Source organism: Fulmarus glacialis, unplaced genomic scaffold (genome assembly GCF_000690835.1).
Source record: "Fulmarus glacialis isolate BGI_N327 unplaced genomic scaffold, ASM69083v1 scaffold2218, whole genome shotgun sequence".
In the NCBI taxonomy this organism is placed as follows: domain Eukaryota; kingdom Metazoa; phylum Chordata; class Aves; order Procellariiformes; family Procellariidae; genus Fulmarus; species Fulmarus glacialis.
Window position 1 is genome coordinate 30069 of NW_009231205.1, and position 18840 is coordinate 48908.

The following is an 18840-nucleotide window of genomic DNA, read 5'->3' on the forward strand; positions in this document are numbered from 1 at the left end:
CCTTCAAATATGTTTTGTTCTAAATAGCCATGTGAACATTAAAGTAACAACTTCATATTCCTAGTAGGTTGCCTAGAATAAATAAATGAAAAAATAATCCTCGCAAAATCGGCTAATTTGGGGCTATCATGATAATTTATTTATAATGTATTCCCTCTCTCCTCATCAAGGCCCTCTCAGCATTATATGAACAATTATAAACTGTATTAAAAACATCATCAAATATGTACCATAACAGACAAACAAAATAATAAAATCAGACCTGAGCTGCATTGTTAAAAGAGGGTTTGAAAGTGCTACAGGTGGCAGCTGATTGCAGCAAAGAAGCCAGGCCTTTCAAGTAGGTCCAACTGTTAGACTTTTTTTTTCAAAATATCCACATTTTTATTTGATGGCCTGTAGTTAATTCAACGATCAAAGTGTACATATTGTTTTGCTTCAGCTTGTTTTATTGAACTTAAAAACTCAACCTTAGAGCTGCAGGTGCCATTATACTTCTGAGGATCTACCTTTACAATTTCTTCTCTTTCTCTCTTGATAGCAATGGTCAGTCATTGCTGCAAATGTGGTACTGTCTCCCGTATTTCACTTCTGATTTATTTTTCTAGTGGGTATATTGTTGGGAAGAGGTGCTGGATGGGAAGCTAGGAAAAAAGCAATCTGGTTTTGTGTTGAGCTCATAAAGCAGTAATACTGGTGGCCCTGTGACACCTTCTGCCGTACATGATGGTTCTGATTTCAAAGGACTTTCTCTAGGGTGAATTGACCGGATAATCTGTCCCCTTTACTCATAATTTTTATGTATGCCTAGACTGCCAAATCAGAGATTTTCAAAAGAGCCTAATAGCCGTATCAGTTCAGAGGGGAGGAATTCACTGCTTTTTGTGGGGCAGATACTTGCCCTCAGAGAACTGGATCAAAGCCCAGCAGCTCCTTTGAACAATATCTGATTGTGGTGCTGTTTGAAGCCATTTTTGCCCTTTTGGCAGAGATGAGCACTCTTGTGTTTCTGGTGACTGAAAGGTCTGTATGAAACTTTTCCAGTTTGCTTCAGGAGAAGACAGAAAAGAATCTTGGGGTGGCAATGGACAAGCTTCAAGTACCGGCAGATAGTTAAGGGTGACACCACGTAGCAGACATACACAGAAGAACACATCTGTTCCTTTCCGTGTGAAAGCGGGACAGCAGCAGAACAACTGTGAACCAATCTAGGCAACTTCTGTGTACATGAAATTCTCTGTGTATCATGATTCATGTCACAAATGCTACACACGAAAAGGTGGAAATTATTTTTGTATTTTATTTTTTCAAAAGAAGTCCTTAAAAGATTATTTTTCAGCTTTCAAATATTAAAAGAAGCACTGTATACTTTTTGTCTTTTTCTCTGAAAAGAGAGAAAATGTTCTGTTAAGAGTCAGTTTTAATCAGTCAGGTTACACCAAAATTTCATTCTTTTTCTTTTTTAAAGACAAATGTTTTGACCAGCTATATTATCCAGCCTTCTTTCCCTGTTTTATCATTGCTGCTACACCATGTTTTCCTCTTTTATCATTTTTACAGCTAGAGCTCCATCACAAAATCTGTATTAGGCTACAGCTAATCTGGTTTCAACCAAAATTCGTTGAGAATACAGCTTATGCTGAATACACAAACATTTTCCTGTCAGAAATGGCTGTTTCACTGACTTGGAGCCTTTCTGGGGGAAGGTGTTGATTTTGTACTAAATTTTCCTTCAGAAAAACTAAAAAGAAATCATGTTTTCCATTTCAAAATTATTTCTGTTTAAAAAATATTTTTTATTGTGTTATGATTCGAACCAGAAGAGCTGACATTGGAGTAAATTGTCTGAAATGAATCCTTTTTGTGGGGGAGATTTCAAGCTTTTGTGCTGTTGCTCAGAACAAAAGAAGTCTTCAAGTGACTGTTAAAAGTTCCCATGGCATGGAAATTTCCTATTGCAGGAAAGTAGGAGCAGCAAGAGAAGATCCATAATTTGCTTCACATTTCAGTACAGGAAGGAAATTACAACATATGATAGCTCAAATTAAAAAAGGTATTTGAAGATCAGCGGGGTTTTTTTTCCCTGTATGAAACTGTAACAGTTAGTCCAATTGAGTTATCTGCTATATGTTTCTTGACTCTTGTTACAGTAAAGCAAATGAATTTATTTTTTTCCTATTGTATTCTGAGAGAAAACCTGGTTTTCTAACATTTTATATCAGTGAGAGCTCAGGAGAGTTGCAGTGGTTCACTAGCTTTTAATGATATCTATTTGTTTTGCTCTAGTTTTCCAGATCAAGATATTCGCAGAACAGCAGTCCAACAAATAGAAAATCTGTCAAATGATGAATTGTTAGAATACCTCCCACAGCTGGTTCAGGTAAGGAAGAAATTGATAGCCAAGGAAGTTTTCTGTCCAGATCAATAACTTTATTAAATACTTTTGATTCTTTCAGTTTAATTGATACATTGTAAGAGGAATAAATAAATAGACTGTTTTCCACTCAAGAGAATGTAGTCGTTTGGCATGCTGTTTGAACTTTTCTGTATACTACAATAAGGTATTTTCAAGTAAAAAAGAAAAATAAAAAATACGTCTGAACAAGAGAAATTCTGCTATGACCACCAAACCAGGGGCTGGCGGTGGCAGGGCTTCGTTGCAGTCAAGGAAGCAAATGGTGTTGCAACGAATCACAGTTTTCTTAACACCACACATACAGGGAAAATCATTGTCAGTACAGAGTAACCAGGGCAATTAGGGTGTAGAATTGTCTCTTTATAGATGCTTTCCATTTCACTGGAAATTAAAGTTAAGTCCTGTGTTACAGTTAAGGAGGAACCAGTCATTTTGAAAGCTTTATACCCTTACTTTGTAACACTGTGCACATGGATTGCTTACAATTCCACAGTTCAGAGTTCCTCAGTGGTTTCTGTGTGTTTTTAAATATATATTTATATAAATGCATGTACATATATACACATGTCTAGACAGATATATATGTATACATGCATGAATATATTTATGTAATCTGCTACTGTGAACCTGCACAGCTTTACAGCATTCACACGGTAGGACACTTATGTGACCTTTCACCTTCCACAGCTTCTGTTTCACAAATAAGTTTATTTTCCAAAATAGGTAATCAGATAAAAATTTAAATATAGCATTGATAGTTTTAAGTGGGGGAAGAAAAGATGCATATTTACATATATGTTAACACAGCCAGAATCAGGATGATATCTGCCTGTCTGATAGGTGGTGGCAGACACTTGTGTCCTGAAGTTTCTTTGCTCATTGCATTGCTAGGGCATTCTCCATATGTTGGATTGCTTCATTCAAACTGAGCACTGATTAATTTTGTTATAAAGGAAAGACAACAAAGCTGGCATACAAGTGATTCTTGTTATTAATTTATCTGTTAAGGTGCTCAAGTTTGAGTGGAGTCTTGAAAGCCCTCTAGTGAAACTCCTGTTGAATCGTTCTCTTCAGAGCATCCAAGTAGCCCATCAACTTTACTGGTAAGATCATTTGCTATTACTACCATAGCTGTTTTCTGTTACAGTGAACTTTATCCATGATTCTATTGGTGACAAACTCTTTTTGTTTACAATCAACAGATTTTTTTTTGCTCCTTCTTTATTCTCCTTTCAGTACTGGGTATGGGTAAATTGTATAAAAGACCTACATATCTCTGCCTTTATCTTGCCCCTGGGGGCAGGGAGGGGGGGAAGTTCTGTTCACTTACATAAGATACCATTTGTATTGTTCTGCATTTTCTGGTTTGAGCCAAAAATAGTCTTCCTCAGAAATTGAAAGTGCCAAGCAGCATTGGCTTACTTATAAAGGATCCTGCTTTTGTGATTTCTCTGACCTCTCCTGAAGTTGTCAGACTTCTCATGTGTGTCAAAGTGTATCTCTTACCACTTTGCATATCAGTCTGACTTGTGATGGTAGAGTTTCCAATAGTTCCTTTTCGTGATTATGGAGATGTACCAGTCCTGACAGTAACTGCCATTGAGCATCTACCTCTGCAATATAAGGACTTCTGTAATTATATTATTGCATGCGGTGGTTATTCTGCTTGCTGTGCCTCAAGGATCTCTGAATAGGGAATGTGGCTTTCTGCCGTCTGAACAACTGCCCTGTGATCTGAAAATCAAACTGTTGTGGTCGGGTTTTTTTACATGTTTAGCCATGATGGATGAATTGAGCTTTCATTAACAGTTCAACTGGTTCAGACACCTTAAAACAAAAGCTTTCCTTCCTGCAAAGGAAAGACAACAAGTTGAAATGTAATAATTTGGTTGATGAAGTGTGAGGTTGGAAAGAGCATAGATCATACTTTCATACCTGCATGATCTCTGGAAGTGTTAGTGGGGATAAAACAGAGTTATGAATGTGTTTGTTTCACTGAAATGAGTAGGATAACAATAACAAACCTAATGAGCATATCTGTCAAATAAAGAGGCACCACATTTAATGAGCCATTTTTCTGACAGTGCCTGAAATATGCCTGAGATGATTTCTACTATCTTATATTAAACTTAGTCGTACTGGATATAAAATGTCCAGTCTAGAGTTCTTAAATGTGCCCAGGGGTTGGTAGTTTTCCCTCTGCAATTAGAAATGGTTTCTAGAGTTCAATGGACAGTGGGAACATAATCGGTTTGCCTGTGTTGTTTTTAACTCCTCTCTTCTTCTCAGAAGAAAAATTACTAAGTATCTGCGGTGTTCTTCCTCTTTACTTTGCAGTGTGGACTTGTGCAGATCCCCATTTTTTTTCCCAAATTTTGCTCAAGCTGTCTAATATTATAATCTTGGGTAATATATAGCGGATATTCCATCCTGAATAATAGATATCCTTGTCTGGCACAGTACGATTTAATGTGGCAAAATACATTTATTTTATATATAGCTTAATATATAGCATAACTATACATACCCACATCAAATAGAATATTTCTCAATGTTCACTGTATTCTCTGCGTTTCAGCTGGTAGTAGCCCTGTTCATGTCATCCAACCATGGATTGTTTTTCAAGCACATTTTCTCCCTGTGTGCATTAGCAGTTGGAGATATCATCAGCTACTGAGTGTTTGTTAAATATTTTGATTATTGTCTTCTGCTTTGGTTGCAGATGGAACAGTTTACTAGTTTACTAGTTAACTAAACTTATTTCTAATTACACATATCCTGGAGTTGCACATGATTGCAGACACTTCCCATAAATAATATTTCTAATTGTTTAAATAGTGATTTGCTATTTATCCATCAATAAATAGTATCTTCTACCTGAAATGTGAACTTTAGTTCCCTAGAGGGACAGCTTTTGGTTAAATCTTAAAATGAACACGCATTTGTCTGTATGTATGTGTAAATATGTGTATGTATATAAAACATACATACACACACATACATTTCTAGAAATATTCAAAGAGATTTATCTTTGGCTTTTTCTTCTTTATAATACAAAAATGTATTTTCTGTAATCATTATTCTTCGTTATTGTATTTCAGTATTGTTTACTGAGCCACAAGACAGAAACAGATGTAATTTTGTCAGCATTAGGATCTTGGTAACGTAACTGAAAAGCACATTCATTGCCAGCTAGCACTTAGCATGCACTAACTTTCCTTGTAAACTTGGTAATCTTAAGAGTTTGCTGCCAGGGCCTCCTTAGCCAAAAAAGCAGATAATATCAGGAGAGAGAAACACTGTCATAGTGGTTCAGGTGTGTATATTTGAGTTCTTTTTCATGGAATAACCTGTCAATAAACTGCAACATATGACTTGTTTCTGAGAACAAATTGGCCTAATGGCAATGTCTTAGAATATGGCAAAACCTGGGAGAGTGGGGAAACACGAGCAAATACAGCAGACAGAAATAACAGCAGCCACCTCTGTGGTAGTCATCCTTGGAAATATAATGGTGGAACTATGTACAGCTAATATAAACTGAGTGGTCATTAGTTTTAGGTGGGGAGGTTGTTTCACATGATACACTTGCTGGCTGGCTGCTCTCAATTTCAAAAATTGGTAAATTTTAAACAGTCTGACTAAACTTGGTGTATAATATATATGTTTAGCTGTACAAAGTAATTGTGCAAGCATCTAGTAGTCCCATTCAATTTAGTGGAAGGAGCTGGGGTACCTCTTTTATTTAGGCTTTTTGTTCAAATGTTTCAATCTAAACTGAGAACTTAAATATGGCACGCATCTCTTAAAATTTTGCTTCTTGTATTCATCACACTACACACTTTTTTTCTTTGGTTACTCTGCTCTACTATGATCTCCAGTAGTAAACTGTTTTCTACCTAACATTTCAGTTTATGTAATTATTCATATTCCTGTTCCAGTATTTTAAAAGGCAGTTTCCCAAGTCATAAATACTGTTTACAAAATTCAACAGTAATTTCATCGTTTTTATTAATAAAGCCTTAATTAATTAATGAAGGCTTTCCTTTACTTCACAAATGGAATTTCAGTCCTTATAAAAGTAATGGAAAACAGAAGTTTTCTTCCACTTACCTCTAAAGAGATTTTACAAGGAAGATCAATGATTTAATAATGTGGGGAACACGTGTGCATGTACACTCATGTAACTTCTTTTAAGAAATGCTATTAGGTAACATTTTATTCTCAAGTGTTGCATTCTGTTTCATTACCAAATTAGCAATAAAGAAGCAAGGGCTGGTAAAAACAAACTTTAGTAACAAGATTATATGTATTTTTAATTGTAAGGAATGACATTACCATTCCACTATTAAAAAATACAACATTGTGCACAGTGTACCTGCCCAAAATAAAATTTGGAAAAGAAGACTCTAATGTAATTCAGAAAACTGGTGATGTGATTTCAGAACCACAGGGGAAGTCAGCTGATTTTAACTTCCATGTTTTACAACACTATTGTAAATCTAGAAATTAGTTACCAGAACTGGTGGTGACTGTCAACACTAACTTATTTTAATGACAAATATAATTTATAATAATATCTCAGTTGTTTAAAATTGACTCAATTTTCCTGCACACCAGAGATAAGCAGTTACCCAACAATGTTGTACTGGCTCATCACTTTTTAATATTAATGTTGGATAGTAAATTTTTAACTCCTTTCCATCAAGCAGTGATAAGTTTGAAGAATTTATTTTAAAATTATGGGGCACTAATTGGCAAAGGCAGACAGAACAGATAGAATATTCATTCTTGGGACACATCTTTAGCTGTTGTAAATCAGGGTAGCTTTAGTCCATTTTTCGCTTGTATCTGCTGCAGATTTGTCCCATTAATTCTGCTATTTAGAGTGAAAAAGTAATTGATCTTAGTCCTTGTGTTTGTTTGGTTGGTTTTTTTTCTTATCATGTGTGACTTTTCCCCTCTCTAAATTCTTGAGGAATTTGGGCCATCTGCATCCATCAGTGTTTCAACTGATACTCATTGGTACTTTTGAATGCACTCCCCTTCTCAAGGAGACTAAAAATTGCCTGTGCATGCAGTGCCAGCACAGGACCCTTGTACCACTTAAATCCCATTTTAATCTTATTTCAGGAGTTCCTAATGAGGCATTTTCCCATGAGGCATGGGAAACCTTAACCCTATCCCACTATCTTCTAGAAATTCACTCTGATTCTAGTCTTTTCCCATCAGAGTTCCTGGGAGGGGAGAAGGCTGGAGCAAGTTTTCCCATTCTCAGCAGCTATGGTGAGAAGAGAAGTTATTAAACTGGTTCTAGCAAAGCAGAAAAGTTGCTTGAGGGGAAAGAAACCTGCTGAGCCCCTTTGGGCCCTTCTGCTTGCTGAAAATCTGTGTTTATCTCCTTGCTACTGTGTTTCACACACAGGGGTTTTTTTTGTCAGCTTTTGTGCTGGAGTTTTAATCCATCCCTCTGCCTCTGGCAACCTGCCAATCGGTTTCCCACTTGCTTGAGCGTTTTTGGTTTTAGCTACTTTCATAGGTGGCAGCTGCAGCATAAACAGCTGGCTGGGGCAGCAGGTGGCCAGGAGTACGTCTCACAGATGGTTGCCTTCCACAGGAGGATTGAATAACGGGGAGAAGTGTAGTGTCCTCCAAGAGCTGTGGCAGCTGCTTGAAGGTGGTGCTAAGAAACAGGTTTCGTTGTTGTGGAAAAGTACGAGTGTTTGTAAATTTTGGCGGAGCATGAGAATCTGGTATGCTTAGCTCAAGAAAATAAAAAGTTAGGTGAAATCCTTGCTGAAGGCAAAATGTCCTTTTGTAGCTTGTCTTCTAAGTTCTCTTAGAGTTTTAAGTCACTAAAACTTTACAAAACTTTTCTACTTTATAATATTTCTCTACATTTTGACTGACAACAAAGAGAAAAGGGAGTAGTCTTCTATCTTTTCCAGTCTACATCTGGTAGATAAGCAAGAATGTAAAACTAAAAAGGAACTCTTAGTGAAATCCAGCACGAAAACAATGTGAATTAAACTATTGATTTCAAGACTAGAACATAATATTTTATTTTTATTTCTTTTTCTATATAAAAAAGAACTGTAAGATGCAAAAAGAACATAAGCAATGTATAAAAGTTTAAAATTCTCTACTGTTGGGAGGTTTGTTCCTCAATACTATGTTTTCCAAAATCGTTACCACTTAGTTTCATTCGGCACTCCAGCATTGGAACAATAGATTATTGTTTCATATATTCTGAAAGGGAATATATTTTTCGCTATCAAAATTGGTCTACGAAGACTTCAAAAGAAGGAATAAATCAAGCAGATACTCATCTGTCCAACACTTTTTATTATCTGAACATTAAACAGGCGGCCATCCTCCAGCTCTTTCTCTTCTCACATTATGGTGTCTTTCTCCCACAGTCAGAAGTTATTGAGTCTGCTAATTATTAATGAACTTCCTAAATAGCTGTGTAGAACTGGCTGAAGAGCCCAACCCATTTAAATAACATTAATGTGAATACAAAATATGTCTATTTTGTTTTGTGTTAATTTGGTCCTTCTTATTGATCAGAATCAAAAGATCACTTAATCATACGTATAACTTTGAACCTGTGAATAGCCAGTCCCAGTATATGTTTGATCTGTTGTTTTGCTACTCTGCATTAGGATTTTGAGTTCAAGTCTGGAATTGCCCAATCCTTCTGAGGATAACATGTCATTCAACCAAGTGCTGATTATATATTTCATCTGAATTTGGAGTACTTGATGTGATCATCATTGTGTTTTGGACTGCAGAGAACCTCAACCAGAGAGTGGATTCATATCTAGGGATTTTAGTTCCAAACACATAATTCTTGCTTATGGAATGCCAATAATTTGGAGACCTTTTTTTCTCTAGTTACTTACGTGTATAGTAAATAACACCATTAGAAGATTATTTTTTGTAAGATAATGATTCAACCGTCTACTGTGCTAAGTGCTTCATTATTAGCTATGTGGGACTTGGATTATTGCCTTGGAAAACAGACAGATAATTATTTTGTTTCCTAATTTACAGACTTTCAATTTTCTCAGACTCCAGTTTTAGAAAAAGACGCCGTCAAATGAAACAAAGAGATTTTGTTGCAAAGACGCACAAAGAAGTAACATAACTCTTTGTTGGTTTTGACCTTCAGTATTTACAGACTGAGTGGGCAAATGGTACGTTTAAATCAACAAAACCACGTCTTACATTTAATTCAATGCATTTTAGATTTTAAGAAAAAACCTATTATTTTAGACTCACTTTTTTCCGGCTCTAAAGAAAGAGAGGAGTGAACTGGCTGTGACCACAGCTGGAACTGATAAAAGGAGGTGCTAGCTACTGTCAACGTCTAGCTACCCTGGGTCTGTCAATATTGCTCAGTAAAAGAGGACCAGGGAGCAAGACCAAGTGCTAGACCTTTGGCCTGCCATAATTTGAAACTGCTGCCTTCCTCCCTGGCGCTGTTTTGGACTGCTTTCTCCAAGACAGCACTGAAGCACAGTTTGGGAATAGTTCACTCCAGGAACCACCCCTAAAAGACAAGATGGGCAAAAGTGCCCCAGCTTTGACACACTCTGTCCTACAACACTGCTCTACCCATACTTGCACGCTGGGGTGAACCATGTGAGGCAGATAACTCTGACCTTCACTGTCTTTTAATCTCTCTACCGTTTGTGGACTATAACATAACCATCACAGTATTTCTGAAGCTGTGGGCTCAAACGCATGCACAGAGAATTGCATCTTACGACCACAGGGTGTAGCACACAGAGCGGCAGGGAGTCCTGCAGCCCAGTGGTGCACAGTGAAGGTGCAGTCTGCGTGCTGCAGAGGGAACTCGCCTGACTACGTCTGTGCCGTTTGGCTCCAGGTCTAGGAAGTGCTCCATGTGTCTCTTACTTAATCTTACAAATGTACCCTAAAGCACAGACTGACATTGACTGAGATAATCCAAAGGCCTGTTTTGCATGCTGGAAATTATATTTCTGGCAAAGCTACAGGCATATTGGCAGGTGTTCTACCCTTTAGTAGGAATATTTGTAAAGTTGCTGTCTATACCGTTCCATGTACAAAGGAGAGAAGTCTGAATCCATACCTCTTTGCACTTTATGAGACTCTTTCCATTGACTTTAGTGGCCTTTTAATCAGGCAATTATTCTCTGGAACTGAGAGTGTGACACGTTTTGCTAGAACTAAGTTCACTTACTTAATTTAAATGGCTTTGCACATAACATTTATTTACCAAAGAGCAAAGATGTTGCAGATGCTATTATTTCTTTTTATAAATTAAAATGTTCTGACTAAAATAATAAACATTTTAAACTTTTAAACTTCTAACTAAAAGGAAAATGAAAATAAATTCCAAAGAATTAAAAATCAAATCGCAAACAGTACCGGGAAAGGTTAACAGAGAACATAAACATGGCATTTTAACATTTTAAATATAAAGAGGGATTTAGTTTTCCTATTCTGTTAAAAATTACCCCTTTCAGAAAAAGAAATCCATTTAAACATTAGTAAAGCAATCAAAGCTATGCCCTTTTGTAATTTAGTGAATATACTATAATCTGGTGCAACTTAAAAATTCTGCAAATGCCAAAGTTATCAGTGCATGTTACTGTAATGAAAAAATACGCCACTATGTATGCGTACAAGTGAACCTACTTAGAGTTGAAAAGATAAGCTAAAAAAGGTGAAAGATTTGGGGGGGGGGGGGGGGGGAAAGAAAAGAGCAACTGGCCTTAATTTTTTAGCTGCTTCATGATTTATAAAGTAGCACTAAGAAAAATGTTTTTTAGTGCATTGTTTTTGCAAACACTGCTTGTCTGATTTATTTTTGGTTTGGCTCCTTTTACATTTGAAAATGTTGAAGCTGACAAATCTAGTTTTTCAGTTATGCTGGAAAACTCCCTACTAGCTTCAAGTCATATCTATCATAACCCCTCCAATAATGTAACTGAATATGAAAGATGGGTGTTGTCTTTTGGATATCCTCTGTGGAAAGGATTGAACGCGTCATTTTGGTGGTCCGTTACTGTGTCTCTGATGCTGTGATGTGATGGACTGTAATGACCCACTTGTGGAGTTGAACAGGACTGAGGAAGCGGAGTGGGTGTTTCTGAGGAAGGGATTCAGAGCAGGGCTCTGTGCAGATGTCACACTAGGCTTTCATCTGTGCCTTTCATCTTTTTTCCATTAAAAATGCTTTATTGATGCTTCCTTCAAAAACAAAAGAGAAAGCCAAAATCTTTCCTGACGGATACCTCACATAATCTTTGCTTGTCCCTGAGGAACATTTGGGGATGTAAACCAGAGTAGTAATAAATCAGGAAAGCTTTTGACAAAACATTCATTTAGTTCTGTCACTTCAAATGGATAATTTTCAGTCATGAATTTGATGGATGTGGAGGAGTTGTTTTGTTTTTTACACTGTGAATGACTGCTGGAAAAAGATGACTGAGAGTAATCTATGAAGCTATGTCTTTACACTGCAATTTGCTTTAAATATTCATTAAGCTAAGCCAATATATGAAGTGACCAGTTTTAATAATCTGAAAGGTCCAAATCATAAATAATAACAGTAGCTGCAATTTAAAGATGATGCAAATTTCCCAAATCAGGCTGTAATGATTTTGGAGAGTGAAATCCTCAGTCGGAAAGCGAACAGCATGGAGAATCTCCTGTGCTTGTCAGCTGAGCAGCTGGTGTTGTGTTTCATTGGTGAAATGTTGCAATCCTGCGGTTGAGAGGGGTCTTCCAGCAGGCTGCTTCTCTGCTACAGAGTCGTGGTGCTACCTGATCCTGATTGTTGAGGTGAAATGTTAGGAGAGGACGCCTCACTTTAAATTTGTCAAATATAATATCTAAAAAGTTTATTTTCTTCACATTTCATGCTTGCACTTTCACTTTTTACCTTTTGTGAATGTGTGGAAACTATTTCATTATGATCTCCTTTGTATAAAGCTTTTTTTCTGTAAATGGCAATTATTGTATGCAAAATGAATCTGCAGATGTTTCAAAATTGCATCAGATTATGTAAAACATTTTATAAGTCTTGCTCTGTTACAGGTCTTTTGCTTTTTCCATCTTAGCAAGCTTTTGTGGTTTAACTACAGCTGTTTGAACCAGGTTTTGGCAAAATTTGTCTTGAGCTACCCTAGAGAGCTGTTTTCAATCCATTTTTCTTTGAATGTGTGTTGCAGAGTTCTTACCACATGACTTGAATAAGTGCAGTGCAGGTTCCGAGTTTCTTGGATTGATATGTTGGGAATCCTCATTTATAGTTATCATGCAGTTGATCACAGCCTTGTCTGACAGGTTTGAGTTTAGTAAATCATTCCTATTTCTGAACACTTTCAGCGGCATCTTTAAGGAAAAGTATGAATAAACAGAGAGAGGCTTCAAGTGGATACAGGGCATTCAGTGTAATGAATTATTAGTCATCTTAAAGTTGCTGTCAGTTGTATGTTTCTGTGGTTAGTATTTCTAGGTTTAATCATCATTCTCCACCAGAATGGAAGCTGGGCCTTGGACCTTTGTCTAAATGACTGAAACATTAGAAAAAGGAGAATCATGAATTAGACTTTGTTGAATATGTTCCATCAGTGAATGATTTAAGAGAAAATTACTTTGTGACTAGTGGGAATTTTCTAAGAATGTAAATGTAAATTCCCTAATGTAAAACCAAATAAAATTATTAACAGGTTTTGAAATTAAAAAAAAAAAAAGGTCAAAAACTATAATAAAAGGCAGTATTTCTAGGGAGGAGAGGCAGAAGGATTGATAAAAGGTCCTCCCAGGTCAACAGTGCAGAATTATTATAATTCAGTATTTTTAGGTATTTGCAGATGATGAGTATTTCAGGATTAAATTCATAAAACCCTTGCTGTTTGAAAATATTTCCTTAAGCATTAATTGCTTTCTGCCTGCCCACCCATCCTAAATGCTATATTACTCTCTAATCATAATGTTGTCATTTGGACGGGGACCAAATTGAAAATAAGCTGAGAGGAGTCAGATGAATTGTCTCTGCATGACTTTTTTGCTTGAGCAACACTGCTAATGTTGTAATAACCTCCTTTTAAGCAAGAGAATTACGCAACGGACATGTCTCACATCATCTCATTCAGTGTTTTCTTGGCAAAGAGCCCACTTGGTTAAAACTGATGTATGTTGGATCTTTGATTTAAATAACAGAAAGTGACCAGTGAATCTAAAGTAATTAAGATTCCTTAGAAATCTAAAGACTGTCAAACTCTACCCAATAGTTCATACAACCAGTAGACATCTCAGTCAAAAGACAGCTGGATAGTTCTTTAGCTTCCACTGTGGTGTATCAAATACACAGAACATTGTCTGGCAAAGTTCATGACATTATTTCTTTGTTTCAGAAAGAAAATCAGGCTACAAGAATTGACTTTTGTCTCTGAAAGGTCATTATTCCTATATAAAGATATTCAGAGATACGTTATCACAATATTATACCAATAGTGGGTGGCTGTTGGTGTAAGATAGATAGTAGGAATTTTTCACTGAATTTTTTTTTGAAAAATGTTCGTCAAAATCAAAGCTTTTCACAGAAACATTGAGCTTAAATACGAACATTCAGATGGTATCTGAAGTGCCAGATGAAGTTAAAAAAAAGAAGTCTTAATACTTATGCTAGTCACTGGAGATGTACAAGTAGAGACTTGTGGCTGAGGTAACCCACTGAGTGCCACATTGAGCAATTTTGAATTATTTATCTTCCCCCTCCCCCATACTGTTGAAAAGTACCCCATTCATTCTAAAGCAAGTCACCAGCATTTTTTTAAAACCTAGAGGAGATGCAATGCGTGTTTTAAGACAATCCCTAATACAAAGGTTGTTATATCAGGTACATCTCCTCCTCTTTGTGTTCATCTGATTTGCTCAATCCTAAACTATTAACAGACTGTTTTACTTCTTTGCTTTGAAAACAGACTGGCTTTTAAACATAATGATTTATGAAATACCATTGGCATCTCACCTGTGCCGTATGTCACCTGGCTGCTGTTCACTGATGGCTGTTTCTTGAGGGAAAACCCATTTCCTTATGCTAAGAAAAAAAAAAAGGTGTTATTAAGTGGAGGGTGGGGGTTAAGACAGGATAAATTGCTGGCAGCATGTATATGGGAAATTATTTGGTTGTAAATTTGATCAAAGCTACAGTCCTGGAGTAGGTATTGTTTTTCATTTGTCTGTCTGTCTTTCAAAGAGCTAATACAAATTACCTTCACTGAAAATTTTAAAAGGTGAATACAAATTTGTTTCTATTCATACTTTGTTTCTACTCAGCTCAGGATTTTAGTAGGCAGAAGCAAAATAAAATGCTGGATCTTGGTCTCATCAGAAAAAAATATTAGAGGACCGAATTTCCAAGATGCGGTTGAGCCCTGCAAGCAGAGTTCAATGGAACGCTTGCAGCTCTAGAGTGGTGCAGGTTCTGTTGTGTGGATTAATAGACATGGAAGTAACGCCAATACCTTTTGTTAGTATTATTAACATTATTAATGATAAGAACAACTGCAGAGGTGATCAATTTTGAGATGTTTTAGGAGATGGCTTTTAGAGATTGCCTGGTCTGAACTAGAAAAAGGATTTCTCTACTGCTGACTGTTCTTGTTTCCCTTAGAAGGATCTAGATAAACCATAGTGAATGAGCAAGTAAATGAACCATCTTGTTAGTAAAACTAGGAATAATAAAGTCCTCCTCATTAAAAGGAGAGAGAGCACTGAGATAGGTATTATAATAATATAACATAGTAACAAAAATTTAATGGTCACTTGAATAAAGAAACAATGGCACATACACAAGTGGATAATCTTTTCGAATCAGCATCATCCCTCTCAAAACCTGAGATTTCCTTTCTCATCTCTTCTGATAAATGGCTTGGAGAGTTCAAATCCTTAGACATAAAAGGTGACTCTAAGTATTTCAGTGTAAACAACAAAGCAGCCCTCAACATCTCTCTCAATAAAATCCTATTTTATGCTTCTTACTCTTCATTTGTCTAGCTTGTGTAGCAGGGCTTATATCCAAATAGATTAAAAAAAAAAAAAAATCTTTTTTCCCTTACATAACTGCTCAGTTTTCATGTTCAGCTTCTCCCAGCAATTGTTCACAGTCTGTCATCCAGTGGAATTAAAATAACTGTTCCCCCAAGACGACCTTACGCTCCATTCCCAGACCAGTGCTTTCTCACATGTATGCAGTGGTGTTTTTATATTTACAGGTATATATCCACTGGTGCACATGCTTTCCTGCATGCAGTCTTTATAATCTAATTGTGGTGTTTCATATTTAGAAACTGAAAGCTTTCTTCAAGATTCACTTGGAAATGGGTAGAGGATGTAATGTGCAAAGCAGCATGCCCAGACCAGCGCTTTCTCACATGTATGCAGTGGTGGTTTTATATTTACAGGTATATCTACTGGTGCACATGCTTTCCTGCATGCAGTCTTTATAATCTAATTGTGGTGTTTCATATTTGGAAACTGAAAGCTTTCTTCAAGATTCACTTGGAAATGGGTAGAGGATGTAATGTGCAAAGCAGCATGCTTCTGGCAGTTGAAAGGGTTGAAACTGGGAATTCCCTCCACCCAGCTCTGCAAACATTTCTGTCTCTCCTGCTTCAAGATCCCAATTCTTCTCCCAGGCTCAGAAGTCAAGGCAGTCTTCACTGGTTTGGGAAGGGAGGGAATTGCCACAATATTCCCAGTGTCTGCACAGAAGAGTGGAACTATGATTGAAGTGATGCAAAAGAGGCTTTAGGCAGGCTAAGGGACAGGGTAACCCAGGAAACTGAGAAGGATAGTAAAGCAAAATATCTTTATAGGAGGAAGGATGCAGAAAAGCAAAAGAAGAGAGCAGAGATAAGTAGTACAGTAAGTAATATAGTTCTGCTGTGTTCTCCGAGAAACAAGAGTTAATTTCTCCCAGCTGCGAAGTTTAGATTCAGGTGAAGACCTGCTGAGAGAACTGGGAGATTTAGAACTGTTTCCACAAAAAAATATTATTCCCAAGTATAACCTGTGTGGTTACTCTCCCCTCTCTATATAGTGTAATTTTGATTTGATTGCCTATATTGCTACATGTTCCTCTGGAGACCCTTGTGCCTAGACATGTAACCACTCTGTGCTTCTAGCTCAGTCTAAGTTATTGATTCTAGAAAACAAACAGCCATCAACTTCCCTTTCAGAGGAGCCACTGGAGACTCATACTTGATCATTTCACACAAATCCTGACTCTGACTGAACTGTCCTCCTTTGCCTGACACAGCTTTTCTAAGAACCTGGAAGACTGTAGGCCAAATAGTGGTAACTAAATAGTCAGCTGTTCATTCAGAGAAAGAAGCTCTTACATGGTTTGCATTGCAAACACGCAAGAAAATGTTGTTCAGGCAGTGGCATAGGCAAAACCCCAATCTCCGCTCTTCTGTACCGAAGGGTAGTTCTGGCTGATGTGGTTTAGACAGTGTAAAGAATAATGTGGAGTCTTTGTTCATACCCTAAAATTAATCTATATCACAGAAATTTTGAAGTATTTGCTGTTCCTGTGACAGCTGTGCCCCAGCTGGAAGTGCTTGCCAGAAATTGCCTTTCAGTTGCAGTGCAGTTGATGGGACTGAACACTGACCAGAGTGACGTTCACAACTTAGAAATGCAGTTCTTTGCCTGCTTATTCATGTTACTACTTCCAAAAAGTTAAGACAGTCAACAGAATTTTAAGTCTTCCTAAGGTAACCTTGAAGGCCTGCCTGTCATTAGATCATATCTTTTGAAACCGCCTCGTATTCTGGGGTCTCATCGTCATTTGGTCAAACTGCACCTCTTGCTTCCCCTGTCTCAGGAAGGGGAAAGTTGCTGCTGCTGAGGCCAAGCTCTCTGAACAACCTGATCCAGTATCAGAGCTAGCTCTGCTTTGAACAGGGAACAGACCAGAGGACCTCCTGAGGTCCCTCCTGACATCAGCTGTTACGTGTTTCTGTAAGTTACAAATGAATTCTGTAACTGTCTTGGCTTGTTTACTGATTCAGTTTCCATGGTCCTTCAATTCTTGAGCCATCAGGGTGGCCCTTAGATAACATCTTGCAGAAAGGGTGCTCTCATCTTAGGAAGGATTGAGAATGATATGGGTGTTTCCTAAATAAGAAAACTTGGTAATAGGTATCATCTGTTGGATGATACAACAGATGGAGACTTTCATCAGTAACTTTCTGTAGTGTTCCACACAGGTCATGTTACAGCTGAAAGATAGTATCATGGTGAAAACCACAGGATAGGATCCCAGACAGAGAAGAATAGTTAAATGATATGTTCAGCCCTAAGGAATACCACTTGCCATCAGCGATGACAGTGTTGGGCCACTGCAAACACTCCATCGCACAAATGTTAACACTGTTTTTCACCCAGAAGTGTAATGAAGTATGCTTCCTCTTACCTCTTGTCGGTTCCTTGGTATATAAATATTGATATTCTACTGTGGCCAGTGAGGGATTTTATATTTTACATTACAATAAGAGCAAATGGCATAGCAGCAGGGATGTGCACTTTCTTCTCTAGCATCTGAAGAAACCAAGCCTGAAGGCAAGCTGAACAAACCCAAAAATATTTAGTTAAAAAAAAACCCAAAACACCAAACTAGAGGGGCTAAGTTCAATGCTGCTTATATGAAGAGTTGTTTCTTATATTTTTATTTGTTTGTTTTAATCAGAAGTTTTACAAATATATAATGGGAAATATGAAGAAAAATTGCTAAAATCAAAATCCTTAAGAGAAATTACCTGATTGTTCCATTCTGCCCATGTCACCAGTCACATGCTTGCATATAAAAGTTCTGCAACTAGGCAGAAAACATAGAAGTCGATGATGATGATATTATTTGAAAAATTGCTGTATAAAAAGCCATAAGTTATAAGGACAGCAAAAGCTCTTTGGAATAAGAAGCCAGTAGGTTTTAGTTAGTGTTAAATGAGAAATGATGTTACATCAGCTGATATTAAATGGGTATAAATGTCTGGATTAGTACAAAATTATCTGATATCTGGAAAAAAATTTAATTTACTGAATTGATATTAATCAGGCTCATTAGCTTTAGTGTGGCAGCTGCCATCTTGGCTAATGCAGAAGGGATTGAACAGGGATTTCCAGAGCCAAATCCATGGGCATGGATTAACTGAAAGAACAGTCCCTTACTGTGAGTGCCATAACACATTATACATTTTTAACTGAGGGAAGACCTTGTTTGTACATCAGCAAGGAAAGTGGGGTTCTGTCCGGGAAACAGGGCATTGCTATCTGTAATAATTATCCTGTGAGCACTGGGCACAGAGGAGGTCAGACAGTAAACAAGATTTCAACGCTGCTTAGGGCTTGGCATA

At 37.1% G+C, this 18840-nt stretch overlaps 1 protein-coding gene across 1 annotated transcript in view; it reads left to right on the top strand.

Annotated features, from left to right (window-relative positions):
* Window positions 1–18840, top strand: part of PIK3C2G (phosphatidylinositol-4-phosphate 3-kinase, catalytic subunit type 2 gamma) — a gene marked incomplete at both ends in the record, with an annotated part of 86550 nt that overhangs the window by 25658 nt on the left and 42052 nt on the right. Inside the window, 2 exons of the mRNA XM_009584470.1 lie at window positions 2287–2380; window positions 3425–3519. Of these exons, the coding sequence (XP_009582765.1) occupies window positions 2287–2380; window positions 3425–3519 (189 nt within the window). The remainder of the gene's footprint in view (window positions 1–2286; window positions 2381–3424; window positions 3520–18840) is intronic.